The sequence below is a fragment of the Phoxinus phoxinus genome (genome assembly GCF_949152265.1).
Source record: "Phoxinus phoxinus genome assembly, chromosome: 11".
NCBI lineage: Eukaryota > Metazoa > Chordata > Actinopteri > Cypriniformes > Leuciscidae > Phoxinus > Phoxinus phoxinus.
In genome coordinates, this window is record NC_136886.1 from 34,265,779 (window position 1) to 34,284,108 (window position 18,330).

At 38.8% G+C, this 18,330-nt stretch overlaps 1 protein-coding gene across 4 annotated transcripts; it reads left to right on the top strand.

The window, feature by feature from the left end:
* The first annotated feature begins 390 nt into the window (after positions 1-390).
* On the top strand, positions 391-17,023 carry chchd6b (coiled-coil-helix-coiled-coil-helix domain containing 6b). Of its 4 annotated transcripts, none has more exons than XM_079627936.1 (9): positions 447-634; positions 1,258-1,351; positions 1,962-2,010; positions 2,292-2,421; positions 5,359-5,379; positions 6,008-6,121; positions 13,733-13,803; positions 15,665-15,800; positions 16,581-17,023. In XM_079627936.1, the coding sequence occupies exons 1-9, from the start codon at positions 551-553 to the stop codon at positions 16,602-16,604; spliced, it is 723 nt and encodes a 240-aa protein (XP_079484062.1). In that variant the 5' UTR covers positions 447-550; the 3' UTR covers positions 16,605-17,023. The 4 variants fall into 4 exon arrangements, with proteins under 4 accessions (XP_079484065.1, XP_079484062.1, XP_079484064.1 ...); XM_079627938.1 differs by having other exon boundaries at positions 6,008-6,091; XM_079627939.1 differs by lacking the exon at positions 5,359-5,379 and having other exon boundaries at positions 391-634; positions 6,008-6,091.
* The last annotated feature ends 1,307 nt before the right edge of the window (positions 17,024-18,330 follow it).

The window sequence follows — 18,330 nt, forward strand, 5'->3', positions numbered from 1 at the left end:
TCTCAAATTCTCTTATTTTTGTACATTTCTGTTTAATATAATATTTCACTACAATCATTTAAAAGGATAGTTCATGAAAATTCTGTCATTTATCACTCATATCGTGACAGAAATCTCTCAGATTTCATAAAAAAGATCTTCATTTCTGTTCAGAAGATGAACTAAGTCTTCGGACAAGTCTGTCATTATTACTTAGTTCAGTAATAATGACAATAATTTCGTTTTGGGGTGAACTATCTCTTTTTTTTTTAAGTGTTGCTTTCTGGAGCACTTTCAATATTAAAACATAAAATACGTGAATCATATGAGTAAAGTAAAAGACGATAGATACAAATAATCAAGCAAACAAAACAAATAATAAATAAATAAAACTCGAGCTTTTTTCCTCTCACGATCTCTGTGTGACGTCACTGAATTGAATTGAACTACATTTCCCATGATTCCTCGTGCGTCCACATGATGACGCGTGATAAACTGATGATGTTATCCGCGTGTAGAGGGACGCCGTGACCCTGAGCTGACCGGGGATATTGTGATATTTGTGGTGATTATGGGGGCCGCGGACAGCAGGAGCGGGTCTGTGTCTTATGGACTGGACGAACAGGACAATGTCACGGTCCTGCAGGGAGTGAAGGTGATCCTCCTCATCATCATCCTCCTCACTGCACACACACACACACACACACACACACACACACTCAGATCCTGATACTGTTATTGCGTTATATGATTGTAACGGGATACGTGCTTTTATAAACAGAAGAATAATGTAACTGTCCTTATTCTGAACTTCAGTGGCACTGAGAAAGTGAAACTGTCGTTGATGTGTGTGTGTGTGTGTCATTGGCTGCATTGATGATTTATGTGATATAGCGATGAAATCTGCTCATTTTAAAGCATGTTTGTTAATCATTAGAGCTGTGAAATAAACATTTACTGTCATTTTATCTGCTCTCACTCAAGGTCAATGAATGACAGAACAGTGAGATAAGACTGATCTGCGAACTGTGTGTGTGTGTGTGTGTGAGAGAGAGAGAGGGTGTGTGTGTGTGTGTGTGTAAAACGAAATTGTGACATACTAAGTATTTACTTAATAAGCACAGTGTCTACTGTCTAGCCAAAAACAAACTAGAATGAAAGTTTCACAAATTTTCTACACTTTTGTAAATCCACAGTTGTATTTAAAGTGATATTTATTGGATCATTTACAATATTGTGTGTGTGTGTTTGTGTGTGTGTGTGTGTGTGTGCTCTCAGCTGTCTGGTCATGTTCTTCAGCGGATGCGGGAGGCGGGGTGTTCTCCAGAGAAACCAGCATCACCCAAACCTGAGAGAGACACACCTGATCCAGGTACTGCCACACACTCACACACACACACACACACATCTCACTGCGACACACACACACACACACTCATCTCACTGCGACACACACACACTCATCTTACTGCGACACACACACACACGCTCATCTCTCATCTCACTGCGACACACACACACACACACACACACACACACACACACTCATCTCACTGTCACACACACACACACACTCATCTCACTGCGACACACACATACTCATCTTACTGCGACACACACACACACACACACACACTCACACTCATCTCACTGTCACACACACACACTCATCTCACTGCGACACACACACACTCATCTTACTGTGACACACACACACACGCTCATCTCTCATCTCACTGCGACACACACACACACACTCATCTCACTGTCACACACACACACACACACACTCATCTCACTGCGACACACACACACACACACACTCATCTCACTGTCACACACACACACACACACACACACTCATCTCACTGCGACACACACACACACACTCATCTTACTGCGACACACACACACTTATCTCTCATCTCACTGCGACACACACACACACACACACTCATCTTACTGTGTTTCTGATGTTTCAGGAGCTTCCAGACCTTCTGCAGGAGAGACAGCAGAGGAGCTTCGGAGACGGTGTGTGTGTGTGTGTGTGTGTTTCACTGCAGACATTCAAGTCTATCACAGCCACTTCCATAATATATACGGTTATATATATATATGTTTTTTGTAATACTGGAATGGTGTGTGTGTCTGCGTGCGTGCTTGTCTGTGTGCGTGTGTGTGTCTGCGTGCGTGTGTGTGTGTGTGTGCGTGCGTGTATAATTCTGTGTGTGTGTGTGTGTCTGCGTGCGTGTGTGTGTGTGTGTGTGTGTGTGTGTGTGTGTGTGTGTGTGTGTGTGTGTGTGTGTGTGCAGGTTCGAGCGTGAACAGGCTCTGGTTCAGGAGGAGTTGACCCGGATCGCCCGTCGAGAGAGAGAGACAGCGATGGGAGACACGAGAGAGCGAGCACACACACACCAGGACCTGCAGAAAACACACACTCTGGTGAGACGCTCCTCTTCTGTCTCTGCTACACACACACTAGCTGTGAATTTGACTTATGCACACAATTGTAATCGCATAAAACATTGTTTTCTGAAGGTCGGTGCAGATGAATATGATGTTTCTGCATTATCAACACAAAATGCACATACAAATAAGTGGATGGAAACATTATTCTGACACGAGTATCTTAATTTTTATCTTATTTTTATTTCAGCAAAATTATTTCTCATTTTTACAAAGGAATATATTATATGAAGATCTTTCAAGTAAATATTCTGTGTCAAATTTTGTGTTTGTTTTAACATATATATATATTTTTTTTTTTTTTTTGTTGCATTTATCATTATGACATACAGGAGAAACTGGAAACATGAGAATATGATGCAAAAGTTCATTTATTTCAGTAATTCAACTTAAAAGGTGAAACTAATATATTATATAGACTCATTACATGCAAAGTGAGATATTTCAAGCCTTTATTTGTTATAATTTTGATGATTATGGCTTACAGCTTATGAAAACCTTTTCACAATATTCTAATTTTGAGTTTGGGGTTTTCATAATTTCATTAAGTTCAGTTAAAGGTGCTGTATGGAGTTTTTGTACTAAAATGAATCCTTTTTTTATTATCTGTGTGTGAAGGGGTTGTAATCTCACAATAAAATGATCCACTTGGCGGGTTTTGCTATTACCTCTGAAAGCAAGTATTCCTATTTCTATGAGATGCTCCGGGTCGGATTTTCCGCGAAATCCAGTGCCGTGACTGAGACCTGCATGAGCGCTCCCGAGCCTCTCGCCTCGTCTACTGACTGCACTCAACAGCGACGACACTGCAACTTATGACATGGAGTCTGCTAATACTAGGAAACGACCAGCACAACACAGACTCCAACACAAACTCCACTTAATAATAAAACAAAAGAAAGCACGCGCACGAGCACTCGCTTGTTAACGTATTGGTTGCAATCTGAAACATCACCGCTGAAAACTCCATACAGCACCTTTAAACTTTTTGGATTTTTTTTTTATTTCTAAATCTATATTTGATCTAAACATTAAAGTCATGTTTAAGTCAAGTCATCTTCATGTATATAGGAGGCGGGAACCGGCGAACATTCAACACTTCACTAAGTAAAATAAACAAATACAAAATGAAAGTATAAGCCGGCAGCTCCTCGCGGACGACTGCTGGCTACAGAAACAACACACACTCAGGCCTGTTCCTCTCTCCATCTCCACTGCCGTCGCTCCTGCTTTAATGCTCCCGCTCCTCCGTGAGACCGGTGCGTCGCGCAGGTGTCGCTCATCAGTAATCACGCGCCGCTCTCTCACGTCCCTCGACCTCGTCCTGCTCGCCACAATAGCGCTTTTAACAATGTAGACTGTTTCAAAGCTGCTTTACAGAGATAAACGTATAGTTTAAGGTAACAGATTGTTTTGGCTTTATAGCGGTTCTTGAATAAAGATATTTTCCAGCTAAAGTTAGTTTTGATTGATTAACTTCCGTCGAAAGGACAATCTGTTATTAAATTAAGGCTGCTAAGACAACACCGTTCTCTCTACACAGACTTTAAACACGAACCTGTGAGAAACAGTGACGGCGCTCACGTGCGCATCAAGAATTAATTCTACAGTTATGTGCGTTTGGGTTATATGTGCGCAGGTTTGTAATTCTTTACAAACCAAGCCTAAAACTACTTGTCCTGCCTATAAATTTGATAGAGAATTTTATTTTATTCCACACTGCTTTATCTGTAGAGTGGTCCCTCAAAAGTCCCTCAAACACACCTAGCTCAAGTGTTTTGGAGAAGCATAAACCTGTCGTCTCCAGCTAGATCTTGAAGGATGTAATGTTGAGTGTGCACTAGATGGCAGCAGTGGCGTATTCATATCGCTGTTTGCTTTAATCACAGTCATTTATAATCACCAGGCTTTATTGTTAAAAATATACACTGTTTTGCATTTAAACATTCTTTTCTTTCTTTTTGCTTACAAACTTTAATCTTTGATTACACTCTCTCTCTCTTTCTTTCTCTCTCTCTCTCTCTCTCTCTCTCTCTCTCTCTCTCTCTCTCTTTTTTTTCTTTCTTTCTCTCTCTCTCTTTTTTCTTTCTTTCTCTCTCTCTTTCTTTCTCTCTTTCTCTCTCTCTTTCTTTCTCTCTCTCTTTCTTTCTCTCTCTCTTTCTTTCTCTCTCTCTTTCTTTCTTTCTCTCTCTCTCTTTCTTTCTCTCTTTCTTTCTTTCTCTCTCTCTCTTTCTTTCTCTCTCTCTCTTTCTTTTTCTCTCTTTCTTTCTCTCTCTCTCTCACACACACACTCTTTCTCTCTCTCTCTCTTTCTTTTTTTTTCTTTCTCTCTCTCTCTCTTTCTTTCTCTCTCTTTCTTTTTTTTCTTTCTCTCTCTCTCTTTCTTTCTCTCTCTCAAACACTCTCTTTCTCTCTCTGTTAATATTCTGTCAGCTGAGAAAGTTATGATAATAAAAAGTTTTTTGAATTATGACAAAGTCACTTATAACATTGTTATAATTGACATAAAAAGCTGAAATTATTACATGCTGTCTTTTATGTCATAATTTAGACTTTTTATCTCATAATTATGACTTAGTATGTTAGCATTTCAACTATTTAAATTATTATTATGATTTACGTGAGCATAATTTTTTTCTTGTGGCAGAAATGGACTTATTATTGCTCTGAAGTGCAATCTGTTGCTCTCTCTCTCTCTCTCTCTCTCTATGATCATGTGCTAATCATCAGCTCATTAATTATTATAGATCCTGTCCAAGTGTTTTTGTTGAATTAAAATTTGCAGAAATTATATCAAGTATAACCATTCTTTCTTTCTTTCTTTCTTTCTTTCTTTCTTTCTTTCTTTCTTTCTTTCTTTCTGTCTGTCTGTCTGTCTGTCTGTCTGTCTCCATTATTCTCTCTCTCTCTCAGCCGGATGAGTTAAGTGTTCGGGTAAGCAGCCGGTTGCTGTACAGCTCAGTTATTTCTCTGCATGATGTAAATAAGAAGACGGATTCGTCTGTCGTGAAACTCAATATCCAACCATTTAGATTTTCTCCATGATGATTGATCATAAGTGTCTCTAAAATGACTGGTGGTTAAAATGAAAGAGATTGATTTACTATTATTTAGCTAATATTATATATATATATATATTAGTGAGTGAGTGTGTGTGTGTGTGTGTGAGAGTGTGTGTGTGTGTGTTATTGCTACTGTAAGTCTTCCAAATGTCATATATGTATTTGTCTCAGAGGCATCAGATCATATTCGTGTAGTTGATGTGACACACACACTGAATGTGTTCATCTTATACGTGCAGCTGAAGTGTGTCATTTAATTTTGTCCCATCATACATTGTTTTCTGTGTTACTGTACGACAGTATTAGAGTTTGCAGAGCAACTACCATCATTATTCAGTGTTTGTGAAGATACTCCTGTTTCTCTCCTCTTTCTGCTACACGTGTGTGTGTGTGTGTGTGTGTGTGTGTGTGTGTGTGTGTGCGCGCGCAACATCTTCCACGTGTAAAGCCGTCAGGAGTTGTGTGATCTGATGTTGAGATGTGTGTTCTGTGTCGATCAGGCCCGACAGCTGAAGAAGAAAGAAGAAGAACTCAAACATCTCGAGCAGTTTTACAAGCAGCAGCTGCAGCTGATGGAGAAGAAGGTGTGTGTACTTCACAAACACTGGCGGGAGGTGTGTGTTCTTCACAAACACTGGCGGGAGGTGTGTGTACTTCACAAACACTGGCGGGAGGTGTGTGTACTTCACAAACACTGGCGGGAGGTGTGTGTACTTCACAAACACTGGCGGGTTTAGATCTGAAGACCATGACTGAACTTTTGTTTCATCACACATCATTTTTAACATATTTGTGGTGATATTTACAAAACGTGGCCTTCAGAAGTGCACACACAGATGGTGAAGAATCCGACACATTTCCACACACACGTCTCTCGTGTCTTTGATGTTGCTGTACGCGCTCCAGGCTGAAGATGTTTGTTCTCTCTGATGTCTTCATGCTCATATTAAATATAGCATTTATAAATACAACTGTTTGCATAAACTCGATAACAGTGGTGGTGATTATACGGCTTCCTCTGATGAGCGATACGCCACTTTAGTGTGTGTGTGTGTGTGTGTGTGTGTGACCGTGATGTGGAGAGATGAACTGTGGGAGGAATCCAAATGTGTGATTGTTATGCTTTTGAAAGTTACTTTAGATCATTTATTAATATTATTTAAGAGAGAAAGTTTGAACTTGTCCAGCAGAAATCACAGCAACAGAAGATAAAATAAATACATTTTTATAAGAACTGATATAAAACATGTAATATAAAAGAATATATTTATTTTATATCAAAAGAAATCTATGAACTCATAAACCATAAATAGTATAAGCCGATATCTGTAGAAGAACACATTTATTCAGCGCTGTAAAAAATGAATCAGTAAAAGCATCCGATGTCAAGGACGCGGATTGAGCGGAAATGTTTTTAAATGTGCTTATTTTATTTAAAAAAAAAACTATTAACCATGCGCATAAACCTTGCGCGCTGTAGGCTATAATATTAGGCACAGTAGCTTCTTCTTTTCTTTTTTACCAAGAACTTTATTAAACAATATGAACAACCATAAATGGCCTGGTACAATAGGGATGAGTCACGATATTCAATTAGTTAGCGGATTCATAAAGCTGGCCACAAAGAACCGGCAAAAGTAATGAATGTGTCAAATATAGCAAGGAAACATTTAAATTGTTTACAAGTAGACATTTCAAGCATCCTATATATTTCTGAGTTTCGGTTCATTTATGAGACGAGTTCCAGTTCACGAGCAATGCAAGTTATATTGCGCCGGCGCGTCCATGTCATGATTATATTGTCAGCTATATTTGCTTCTTATTTATTAAATCCAGGCAATTGGTTGATGAAATATACAAAATGAAATTCACTTTAAAGGTGCATAGCGCAAGATTCTGAGTTTTTGCAGAACTATGCCACCTCTGGCGGCAAGCGAAACTGCAGCCAGAGATGTGCACGCACTAGACAAAAAAATTCTTTTCTTTATCTTACGTGGAGTTTGCGTTGTTGTTTGAAATGAACTACAAGCAGATCTCTTACAATCCATCTTCTACGGAGAATGCCGGGGAATACACAAACCTGCCAGACATCGCTGTGAGCGTGCCGGGAACGCGCATGACGTCACGCCCAGTCTCAAACTCCGGCCCGAATCCCTCTTATTTATTTTACTTTACAGGATTATAGAGACAATCTCAGTGATCAGAGAAGGGCTCATTCAGCACATCAGGCAATTGTTTAAGCATGTATGGGTTAGAAAAACGGGTATTTTTAACATGAAAAGTTGCTTAATGCACCTTTAAAGAAAGGCTTTATATAAAACAAAACTTAATGTGGTCAAAATTATGTCTCCCGATATATTGCGCATCTTATGATTACTCATGCTCTTCACTTTCATAAATCAACATAGATGAAATAAAAGAAATAACATTATTTAAACATAAATATGAAACTAAATACATTTTCTTTAATGGCTACTACAGGTTTACTGAGAAATTTAATGTCGGAGTGGAATTTGAGCGAGCGCCGTTGTGCCGCTGAGCTGTGTCGTTTTCAGATTTATTCACTCTAGGACCCGGTTTCAGTCTCTCAAAACGCCGGATCTGTCTGGACGAAACGCCAATACGACACAAAATTTGTACGTATACAGCTAAACACGTCTCCGTGTGGACAGGGCCTCAGTTTTCATGCTTGATTGTTCAAAAAACACATTATTTTTCACTTATGCTTCGGGGCTGGTGAATGCTTGACTCTGATTGGTTGACGAGCGCTCTACGAAGTTCTTTATTTTCTGGGAAACGCGGCTAAAGTAGTTCCAGCAGGTTTTAACCGCATTACAGCTCCATATCACTCTTTATTTTTAAAGTCCGAGAACAGCAAAAGAACCAAAGCCCAACACAACACTGAACAAGCAAATAAATATAGTAAACAATATGATAAAAATGACAAGTTATGTCCATGTTTTTTTGCCACAAAATTACTTTTTATGTTTGGAAAGCACATCTTATCAATTTCTTATGGAATTCATTTTGTGCCAATAATAATGAACATAACTTTTCAAGAAACTAATGACAATATAAATTGAAACTGAAAAAAATAATCGCAGGCAAAATCACTTTTTTTTTGTTTTTTGTCTTCACTACATCTTAAATGTCCTGTCACATTATTATTATTATTATTTTTTTTTTTTATGATTTATTTATACATTTTAAGATACATTACAAAACAATAGGAGACAAAGAGACACTAAAATATGTAACAGTAAATAGACACACCGAAGTCCCACAAGAAACAACAACAACAACAACAACAAAAAACACACACACACACACAAAAAAATCTTACGAGTGCAATCCAATACAATCCTGCATAAAGTAAACCCAATTATATAATGACCAGACAGTACAGAAGTAGTATCATCTAGGCTGGAGATTGATTGGTGAGCTTGGGGTCAGAGAAAGAATAGGGTCCAAAATCAAACACTGAGAGCAGGGTCAAGTTGGAGGGTTTGGACATGTTCACGAAGGGGTTGCCAAATCTTGACAAAAAAAGCGCCAGGTCGGCGAAGAGAGTACCTAATTTTCTCTAATTTCATGAAATAAAGAACATCTCTAACCCAGCGAGTGTGAGATGGAGGGTCAGGGCTCTTCCAATTCAATATAATTAACCGTCTAGCCAAAAAAGCTACAAAGCGACTCTCGCCAAAACTCTGGTTATGATCATTGGCTCTGTCCCACACTCATATTTACATCGTGTTTGAACGGTTAGTTATGCAGATTGATGATCACTGCATTCATGTCTGTCATCGTCTACAACACTCGTCATTCAACGGGAGTAGATCTAAACATAATGCTATAATAAACACTTTTCACAATTAGATAATTTCGACTGCTGTAATAAAAAATAAAAAAACGTTCCACATGTAATTCTAATGTAATATGCAAAGCTGTTAGCCAATCACAGCAGTGGGTGTTTCCAGTCTCACAGAAGACACGCCCCTTCCAACAGGGGACAAAATCTGGAGGAAAATGCCAAAATTATGAACATTTTTATGTAAAAATCATACTTGCATTATTAGTGCACCACCGGAAAAATTATTAAACAATGCAGTTCATAAACCCCTTTAAAGGCTGTGTGTGTGTGTGTGTGTGTGTGTGTGTGTGTGTGTGTGTGTGTGTGTGTGTGTGTGTGTGTGTGTGTGTGTGTGTGTGTGTGTGTGTGTGTGTGTGTGTGTGTGTGTGTGTGTGTGTGTGTGTGTGTGTGTGTGTGTGTGTGTGTGTGTGTGTGCATTACTGTCAGGATATCAGTGTGTTTCATATCTATTCCTGTGGCATTTACAGAAGTGTGTGTTCAGCTGCTCTCGCTCTGAGACTTAACAGACTTAGTTACGCTTTAGCTGCGCGCGAGTGTGTCCGTGTGTGTGTGTGTGTGTCTGACACACAAGATGTTCCCTAAAAAAGAAAATAAATAATGTAAACTTTTAATCGGTAAGATCTTTGTCAATGTTTTTGAAAGAAGTTTCTTCTGCTCACCAAGGCTGTATTTATTTAATAAAAATACAGTCATATTGTCAAATATTATTACAATAAATAAAAAAACCTTTTCTATTTGAATGCATTTGAATATATAATGTATTCCTGTGATGATAAAGCTGAATTTTCAGCCGCCTCATTTTTTGTGCAGAACCGCGATACATTTATTTCAGGATATTTTTATAAATGCATTTACTCTCTTTTGATCATCCTTGCTGACTAAAAGTGTTAAAATATTTCTCTTTTTAATGAAAATGTAATGATCTGTGCTTAATTGTCAAGAAGATAATTAAACTTTGCATCAAGAAAAGGACTGTTTTTAGGTTCATTAAAATATAAATTAGGAAAAATGAACTTGTGACTTTAACCCGGGTCTGTTCATTAACCCACGGCAGACGAGGACGAGAAACCTGTCTGAAAACAGTCATGCTTTGTGTCATTTTATCTCGTGACACACACACACACAGACAGAGTGGATGCTCTGCTCACACACACACACACACACACACACACACACACACACACACACACAGAGTGGATGCTCTGCTCACACACACACGCACACAGAGTGGATGCTCTGCTCACACACACACACACACACACACACACACACACAGAGTGGATGCTCTGCTCACACACACACGCACACAGAGTGGATGCTCTGCTCTCACACACACACACACACACACACACGCACACACACAGAGTGGATGCTCTGCTCTCACACACCCGAGTAGATGTGATGCTCTGCTCACACAGACACACACACACACACACCGAGTGGATGTGATGCTCTGCTCACACACACACACAAAAACACACACACACACACACACTCACACACACACACTCCTCCATTCCTGAAATCTCTTTTCTTCGTAACTTTCTCTCTCTCCTGCTCTATTGAGGTGAGACCTGTAATCGGCTCTGGTCTGTCGTGTGTGTGTGTGTGTGTGTGTGTGTGTGTGTGTGTGTGTGTGTGTGTGTGTGTGTGTGTGTGTGTGTGTGTGTGTGTGTGTGTGTGTGTGTGTGCGTGTGTGTGCGCGTGTGTGTGTGTGTGTTACACTGCTGCATTCTCTGTCTGTGTGATGCTTTAAATGACAGCTCACATTTTTCTGCCTAGATTTTGCCTACACACACTAATCTGAAACGCTTTGGTTAAGCTCTCAAAGAGAAATCCTGAGCGTGACACACACACACACACACACACACTCTTCACACTGTCATGTAATATTCATGTTCTTCATCTCAGAAAGGGTTTCTGCTTTTCTCTCTCAAGCATTTGCAGGAATAAATCTTTTGTCTTTAGTAAAACTTAATCATTAATGTTGTTCAGATAACATCATATCTAGAGTTTCTGTTGAAGAAAATCTCCTTCACTGTATTAACTCAAATGTTTAATTTCAATGAACTCAAAATTTTAAGGGAACCGGATAACTTACTTTTTTAATGTAAACCAACAATAAAAAATTACAGTTTAAGGGGAATTTATATTTTATGATAACTTATCAATCATTAAAGACAGAGCTACTTAAACAGTCATGAAAAACTACATTACCCATGATTCTGCACACCAAATCCACCAATCAGGGAATCGAAACGAGCAAATCGCACCAAATAAACTATTGTGTGCCCGTTTTCTCCCATGATGCACTGCAAATGCCATAATCCAGAAGTCTTCTACTCTTTTTCTGTTACTTTTTCTGTTGATTGTCATTTGCAGTGCTTCATGGGATTGTAGTTCTTTCTCTCATTAAATGTTACGTACACCATCTTGTTCTGTCAGATTTTTAAATACTTTTCGGATCGTGTGTTGTGAAAAGAAGAGCTACACAAATAAATTTGACTTGGAAAACACACACAGACACGCTTCATCAGAGCTGCGAATCATCAGGTATTAATGAAGCGAGAAAGGAGAGAATTAGCTGAGAATCTAAAGATGGAGCGATTGAGAGAGAAGCGGCGGAGAGAGACCGACATGAACATCATCTGAGCTTTAGTTGAGTTAGTTCATCGCATTAGACTCGTGAGGAGGGGATTATGGGATCTGTGAGACGTCTCGACTCGTATTATACTGTTAGTGAGTGATTAACAAACTCCTTAAAGTGATATTCACCTAAAAATGACTATTCTGTTATTGATTTCTGATGCTTCCGTTGTAGATTTAATAAGATAAAGTGTAATTACTCCAGCCGAGACTGTAATCACTCTGTAATCACTTCTGTAATCTAACGGCAGAGAGATGGAGGAACAGAGATTACACTGATAAACTCAACGTGTGTGTGTGTGTGTGTGTGTGTGTGTGTGTGTGTGTGTGTGTGTGTGTGTGTGTGTGTGTGTGTCCAGACGTTGTTCAGCACCGCTGTGTTTTGTAATTGTCGTGTGAATGTTAAACGTGTAAAGGTTACGACGTCAGTCATCACAGCCATTACATATTTAAAACAGTAATATCTGTGTGATTTACATCTACACACACACACACACACACACACTGAGAGCACCACAGGCGGTGTGTCCTCTGATTCTTCCGGTGTGTTAATCACAGCTCACGTCTCTGCTTATGAAGCGACAGACTGTTCAGAGTGGAGTACACGCTAAAACTGCTGGGTTGTTTTAACCCAATTTTGGGTCAAATATGAACAAACCCAAACGTTGGAATAAAAATCCATTATAAAAATGTAACCCAACGGCTGGGTTTGTCCACATTTGACCCAAAATTGGGTTCAAACAACCCAGCAGTTTTAGAGTGTACTAATTTAGTGAATAATACACCGTATATGATCGTGTACTAGATTTTTTTTCTTCTTCTTTTTTTTACTGCTAAATGAAATGCGTCACAATTCAGTGCAACATATTAGTGGTGTCAAGTTATCAACTTGGAAAAATCAATTTCAACATCAACGTCTCTTTGGTGAAACCTGTCGTTCTGAAGATGTTAATATTCAAGTTAACCCATTACATATTTAAAACAGTGATAGGCCTATCCTATACTAAACCTAAACTAATCTTGACAAACTATCATTTGAAAGCTTACAATCTCTAGTTTACATATTTGGTGACTGATTTTCAAAATAAATGACAGAGGAGCCGTAATTTATCAATTTGCAACAAGAATATTTTCATACATGTTCAGACCTTTATTTTGAAATAGTGATGAACATGAAAAATCATGAAAGAATGGTAGAAACCTCAGTTTGTTTTCATGTCAAGAGTTCAAAACATAGCATCCGTTCAATTCTTTTAGAAAAAAGGTCTGAAAATGTTTTAAATATAAAGACAAAAAGTAATATATTCAGCATTAGTGATGTGGAGCGAGCTATAATGCACATACGTGATCTTCTTGTGTTTCTGAACTGAACCTGAGAGACACAGTTAACCTCCTACACACACACTTCAGAAGAAATGCATTGTGGGATTGGTTTAGAGAAGGCAACAGAAGCATGAGATGGAGAAAACAAGCTGTGATTTTGAATTTGCATGATAAATGTGGCAGAAAGTTCATGAATGCTTGTGTTTGGGACTGTACATCAACGTTTGCTCAGTGTAAATGGAGGAAAACAAATGCGATATTTCTTGTGTATTACATGAATGACTAAAGTGTGTGTGTGTGTGTGTGTGTGTGTGTGTGTGTGTGTGTGTGTGTGTGTGTGTGTGTGTGTGTGTGTGTGTGTGTGTGTGTGTGTGTGTGTGTGTAGAACACTGACTTCTATCAGCAGACTCTACACATGTACACGCAGGAGGCGGTGAAAGCTGAAGCCGCTGTGAAGTGAGTAGATACAGTTTCGCTATCAAACTATTATTGTTTCTATATTTATAATTTGAGTGTTTTTATCATTTTTATCAGTCTATTTAGTTTTTATTCATTTTTATTTTAGTTTTTAGTTATTTTATTTCAGCTAGTTTCTCATTTTCATTCAGTTTAGCTTGATGCACTGAAGTGGTTTTCATATTTAATTGATTTCAGTTAACGTTTCTTTTAGTTTAAGTAATTGTAAAAATATTAATCATATTTTTCAATGATTTGAGTTTGTTAGCATAACCCTGGTTTAGTATCATACTATTATATTTTTTTTATTAATATTTTGAGTCAGATTTCATTTTCATATTTTCCGTTTTAATTTGAGTTCAAGTTTGAGTAGTTTTGTTGTATGTTTTTGTCATTTTTATTAGTGTGTCTATATTAATTTTTATTTCAGTTTTAGTTATTTTAGTACATCAAGCTATAAACTAAGTGAGTTTTAGTTTTAGTTAGCACCTGGTTTAGTATCAGTCTATTATATTTTCTGTTAATATTTTTATTTAAGTTTTAGTAATTTTGTTGTGTGTTTCTGTCATTTTAATTGTTTCTTTTCTTTTATTTGTCTATATATTTTTTTTTTATGTACAGTTTTCTTTATTTTAGTACATTAAGCTAAACAAAATTAAAATGAGATGATAGCTGAAATATAATTTTTAGCTGAAATAAAGTTTTTAACGTTTATTTATTTTTAGCAAATGTTTTTTTATGATTTTAGATTTAGTTAGCTATAATACCTTGATGTCTGGATAACGTAATGTTACTAAGAGAACATTTTAGCCTTTACTGACTTGTTTTTTTCCGCATAAATCTGCATCTTTGATGAGTCACAGACATATCTGCTCAATATCAATATCAAACTTCATCTTTTAAGGACTATAATGCTCTCAATGTCTCTGTGGCTAAAAGAGACAAAAATCCTGAGTAAATTCCACCGCAGTGTTTCTGCAGGCCTGTAGGTGGCAGAGCTACTCCTGTTTTGTGTGTGTCAGTCTTTCCACCTGTGATTGGTTCTGTTTTGGTATTTAACACTGTTTAAAGTGCCCCTATTATGCTATTTTACTTAAAGTAAAATTAAAAATTTAGCTTTTAAAGTTTTTAATTGTGTTTTAGCGTCTCCTACAACAAGTTCACGTGCATCAAAAGTAAAAAAAAAAAAACTTTAATTTCCTCATAATCTCCACTGCAGCGTCAGCTCTTTTCTCTCAGTCTCTGAAACTGTTCATCAAAGATTCAGTCTCTCTAAACCCCGCCTCTCTGAGAGCTGCTCTGCTCTGATTGGTCAGAAAGCAAACGCTCATTATCATATCTGAATCTCAGCTCTTGATCACAGTGATTCGAACAGTAACGACGGCGTGGGTTTTACCGTATCAATCTCATCACAGTAAATTTGCTTTGTCAGCAGAAAACAGCGTCTTCTCCACATGAACAACACGAACCAAACTCCTCCAGTCTCAGATACACTACAGTGATTGAGGGCGGAGCTAAGAGACGCTGCTCAGCCAATCAAGAGCATTATGCAAATTAGTTCCAAACCTACACAGGTTCATCAGGAAGTGAGAATCACTTCTTTCTTTTAGGAGACAATAACTCCATTTATCTGCACTTTGACCTTTAAAACTTTTCAGAGCTTTTATAGTCACAAACCGCTTTATTACACACTACATTAAAGGGAATATCTGAAAAAGCCTGATATTGGCACTAAGGTGATTCCATGTTGATCTAGATTTTACAGTAGAGCTGAGTGTTGTAGTGATTGTTCTATAACTCATCCAGCTGAATGTGTAGCTTGTGTTTATGTGTGTGTGTAAGAGTGTGTATTGTTCCTCAGGCCGGGTCACATGACCCCGGTGTGCGCTGAGCTGCAGTCGCAGGTGTTGAGCTGCTACACACTGAACACACGACACACACTGCTCTGCTCTCAGCTGGCCAGAGACTACATACACTGCATCAACTCCTGCAAGAAGGTACGCGTGCAACATATTATTGTGATATGTACTGGATATAACAAAAAAGGGACAGTCAACCAGTCATTAAATGGTTAAAAATAAACGTATCACCACTGACCAATCAGAATCAAGAATTCTAGAGCACGGTGTAATAATGTACATTTTTTCCCCTCCATTGTGTAACTGAGGTTCATATTGAAACATGCCAGAGTCATTATTTCTGCAGGAAATAAGAAGATCTGTGTGTGTGTGTGTGTGTGTGTGTGTGTGTGTGTGTGTGTGTGTGTGTGTGTCTGTCTCTGCGAGTGTGTGTGAGTCTGTCTGAGTGTCTTTGAGTGTGTGCGTGTGTGTGTGTCGGACACTCGTCTGTCTCAGTAACTGAGGGGTTGAAGCAGTGGTCGAATGCCAACTAGAGCGTCTCGATGCCACTGTTACTGAAGTGAAACTGCTGATGAATCGTGTGTTACTAAAGGATGAGCGAGTGACTCTCCGTCTCCTCAGTCTGAGCCGCTGAATACTACATTCTCACACACACACATACACAGACAAACACACACACAGGCGCGCTCACACACACGCGCAGGAGCACATATAGTCTCTATGTAGTTAACTTTAGTGTTGAAAACAAACCATTTTAAAAACTAACTTTGTTTTTTTTTTAGGTTTTCGGCCAGTTTGCCTTAGTTTAGATTCTCTTCGAATAATTACCTAAAACGTCTGAATTATGATATTTAAAAAAATTATGACAAAAATTATGGAAGTCTTTGACAATTTTTTTTGTTTGTTCTTTCTTTGCAGAACTTGCTGGTGAATCACGGATGAAGAGGACGATTGATCCTGAAGAAGAGGAGCAGTGTGAGAAGACGTCCATCCATGTGTGTGTGTGAGAGAGAGAGAGAGAGAGAGAGAGAGAGAGAGCAAGAGTGTGTGTGTGTGAGAGAGAGAGAGAGAGAGAGAGAGAGCAAGTGTGTGTGTGTGTGTGTAAGAGAGAGAGAGAGCAAGAGTGTGTGTGTGTGTGTGTGAGAGAGAGCGAGAGAGAGTGTGTGTGTGTGTGTGTGTGAGAGAGAGAGAGAGCAAGAGTGTGTGTGTGTGTGAGAGAGAGAGCGAGAGAGAGAGAGACAGAGAGAGAGAGAGAGAGATAGTGTGTGTGTGTGTGTGTGTGTGTGTTATCAGGATCATGTTGGTTTGTTGAGCTGATCTTCATTTACTGTGAGCAAATAAAGTCTCTTCTTCTCTGTTTATCTCTTCAGTCTCTCATTACTCTGTTAGCTCTCCACACAGATCATGTTCATCGTCTGAAACTGTGTTTTCTGAAGATCCGTGCCGATGAATATGATGTTTCTGCGTTTAAGCGTGCTTTTAAGGGAAATGCATTTTGCTCAAAGGACATATTATATAAATCACTAATATTTCACTAGTAGATGTGTAATCAGTGTTTCACTGACATCAGTTTCCATACAACGTTGTGAATTTAATTTATGCACACAAATGGAATATCGCATAAAATATTTGAATAAAGCAGCAAATAAGAATAAGCAGCGTCAAAATCATCCCTTCCTGGCAAGTTGGTGCAAATTTCAGATGCTTATTGTCGCGTCAGAAAAACACAGTAAACGCTGTCGTGTTCTCTAGCGTTCGGATGCTGGTGTTCGGGAACACACTCGTGTGTGTGTGAGACGCTTCTGGAGGGAATTAAACCACATCATTCTGATCACACACTTCGACTCCTTCGTTTCAGAAACACCAAACCAACATTAGAGACGCTGCGACGCCATTGGTCCACTGGTTACTCCAGTTATCCAATCACAGCTGATGCTGAGGGAAAGTCACATGAGTTTATTGTTGCGCATCGAGGGATTTATTCAGTAAATGTGTTTCCATTGTAGTTTAAAAAATGTTCCGCCTCAATTGACTGTTCTCAAAGACCCGCCCCCCTTAATTACTGTCGCTATGTCCGACAAGCTACGCCGCTCTCACACACACACACACACACCATGTTCTCACGCAGTGAAAAATACTGGACACTGACAACACACTGACAGTACAGGACAGACCAGGTTACTTTTGATATTAAACATATTAAACAAAGTCTCATCTTTCAAATTTGGTCATTTTTTAAAAGAAATTTAAACAATAAAGACAGATCGCTGTGTCGCCTCAGTTAAAGCTGCTCGTGAACCGATCATCTCTTCATTTATAGCATCAAATAAACATGAATGAACATCAGAAGGAATGTTGTTTTAACCGCGGGAAGGCGTCAGTACTAGAGGATGGATACCCGACCCGAGCCCGACGGGACCCGCCGGTACCCGACGGGCCGGGCCGGGTTCGGACAGATATTTAGAAATGATGTTCGGGTTCGGGTCGGGCTCGGTCACATCAGCGCGATAAGGCATTGAACATTTTAAATTTAAAACAGCTTATGTAGGTAGCCGATGTGCCTGATGCTTTCACTTGATGCAAACGTTCGTTTTTGTGATTAAAATACATGTAAAATATTACCATAACACCCGTCTTCCTGTGTGCGGACATTTGTTTATGTAGCCGT

Coding starts and splice junctions, on each gene's coding strand:
- chchd6b (XM_079627936.1), top strand. CDS start 551: ATGGGGGCCGCGGACAGCAGGAGCGGGTCTGTGTCTTATGGACTGGAC. Junction 635..1,257: donor CGGTCCTGCAGGGAGTGAAG/GTGATCCTCCTC, acceptor GTGTGCTCTCAG/CTGTCTGGTCATGTTCTTCA. Junction 5,380..6,007: donor CGGATGAGTTAAGTGTTCGG/GTAAGCAGCCGG, acceptor TGTGTCGATCAG/GCCCGACAGCTGAAGAAGAA.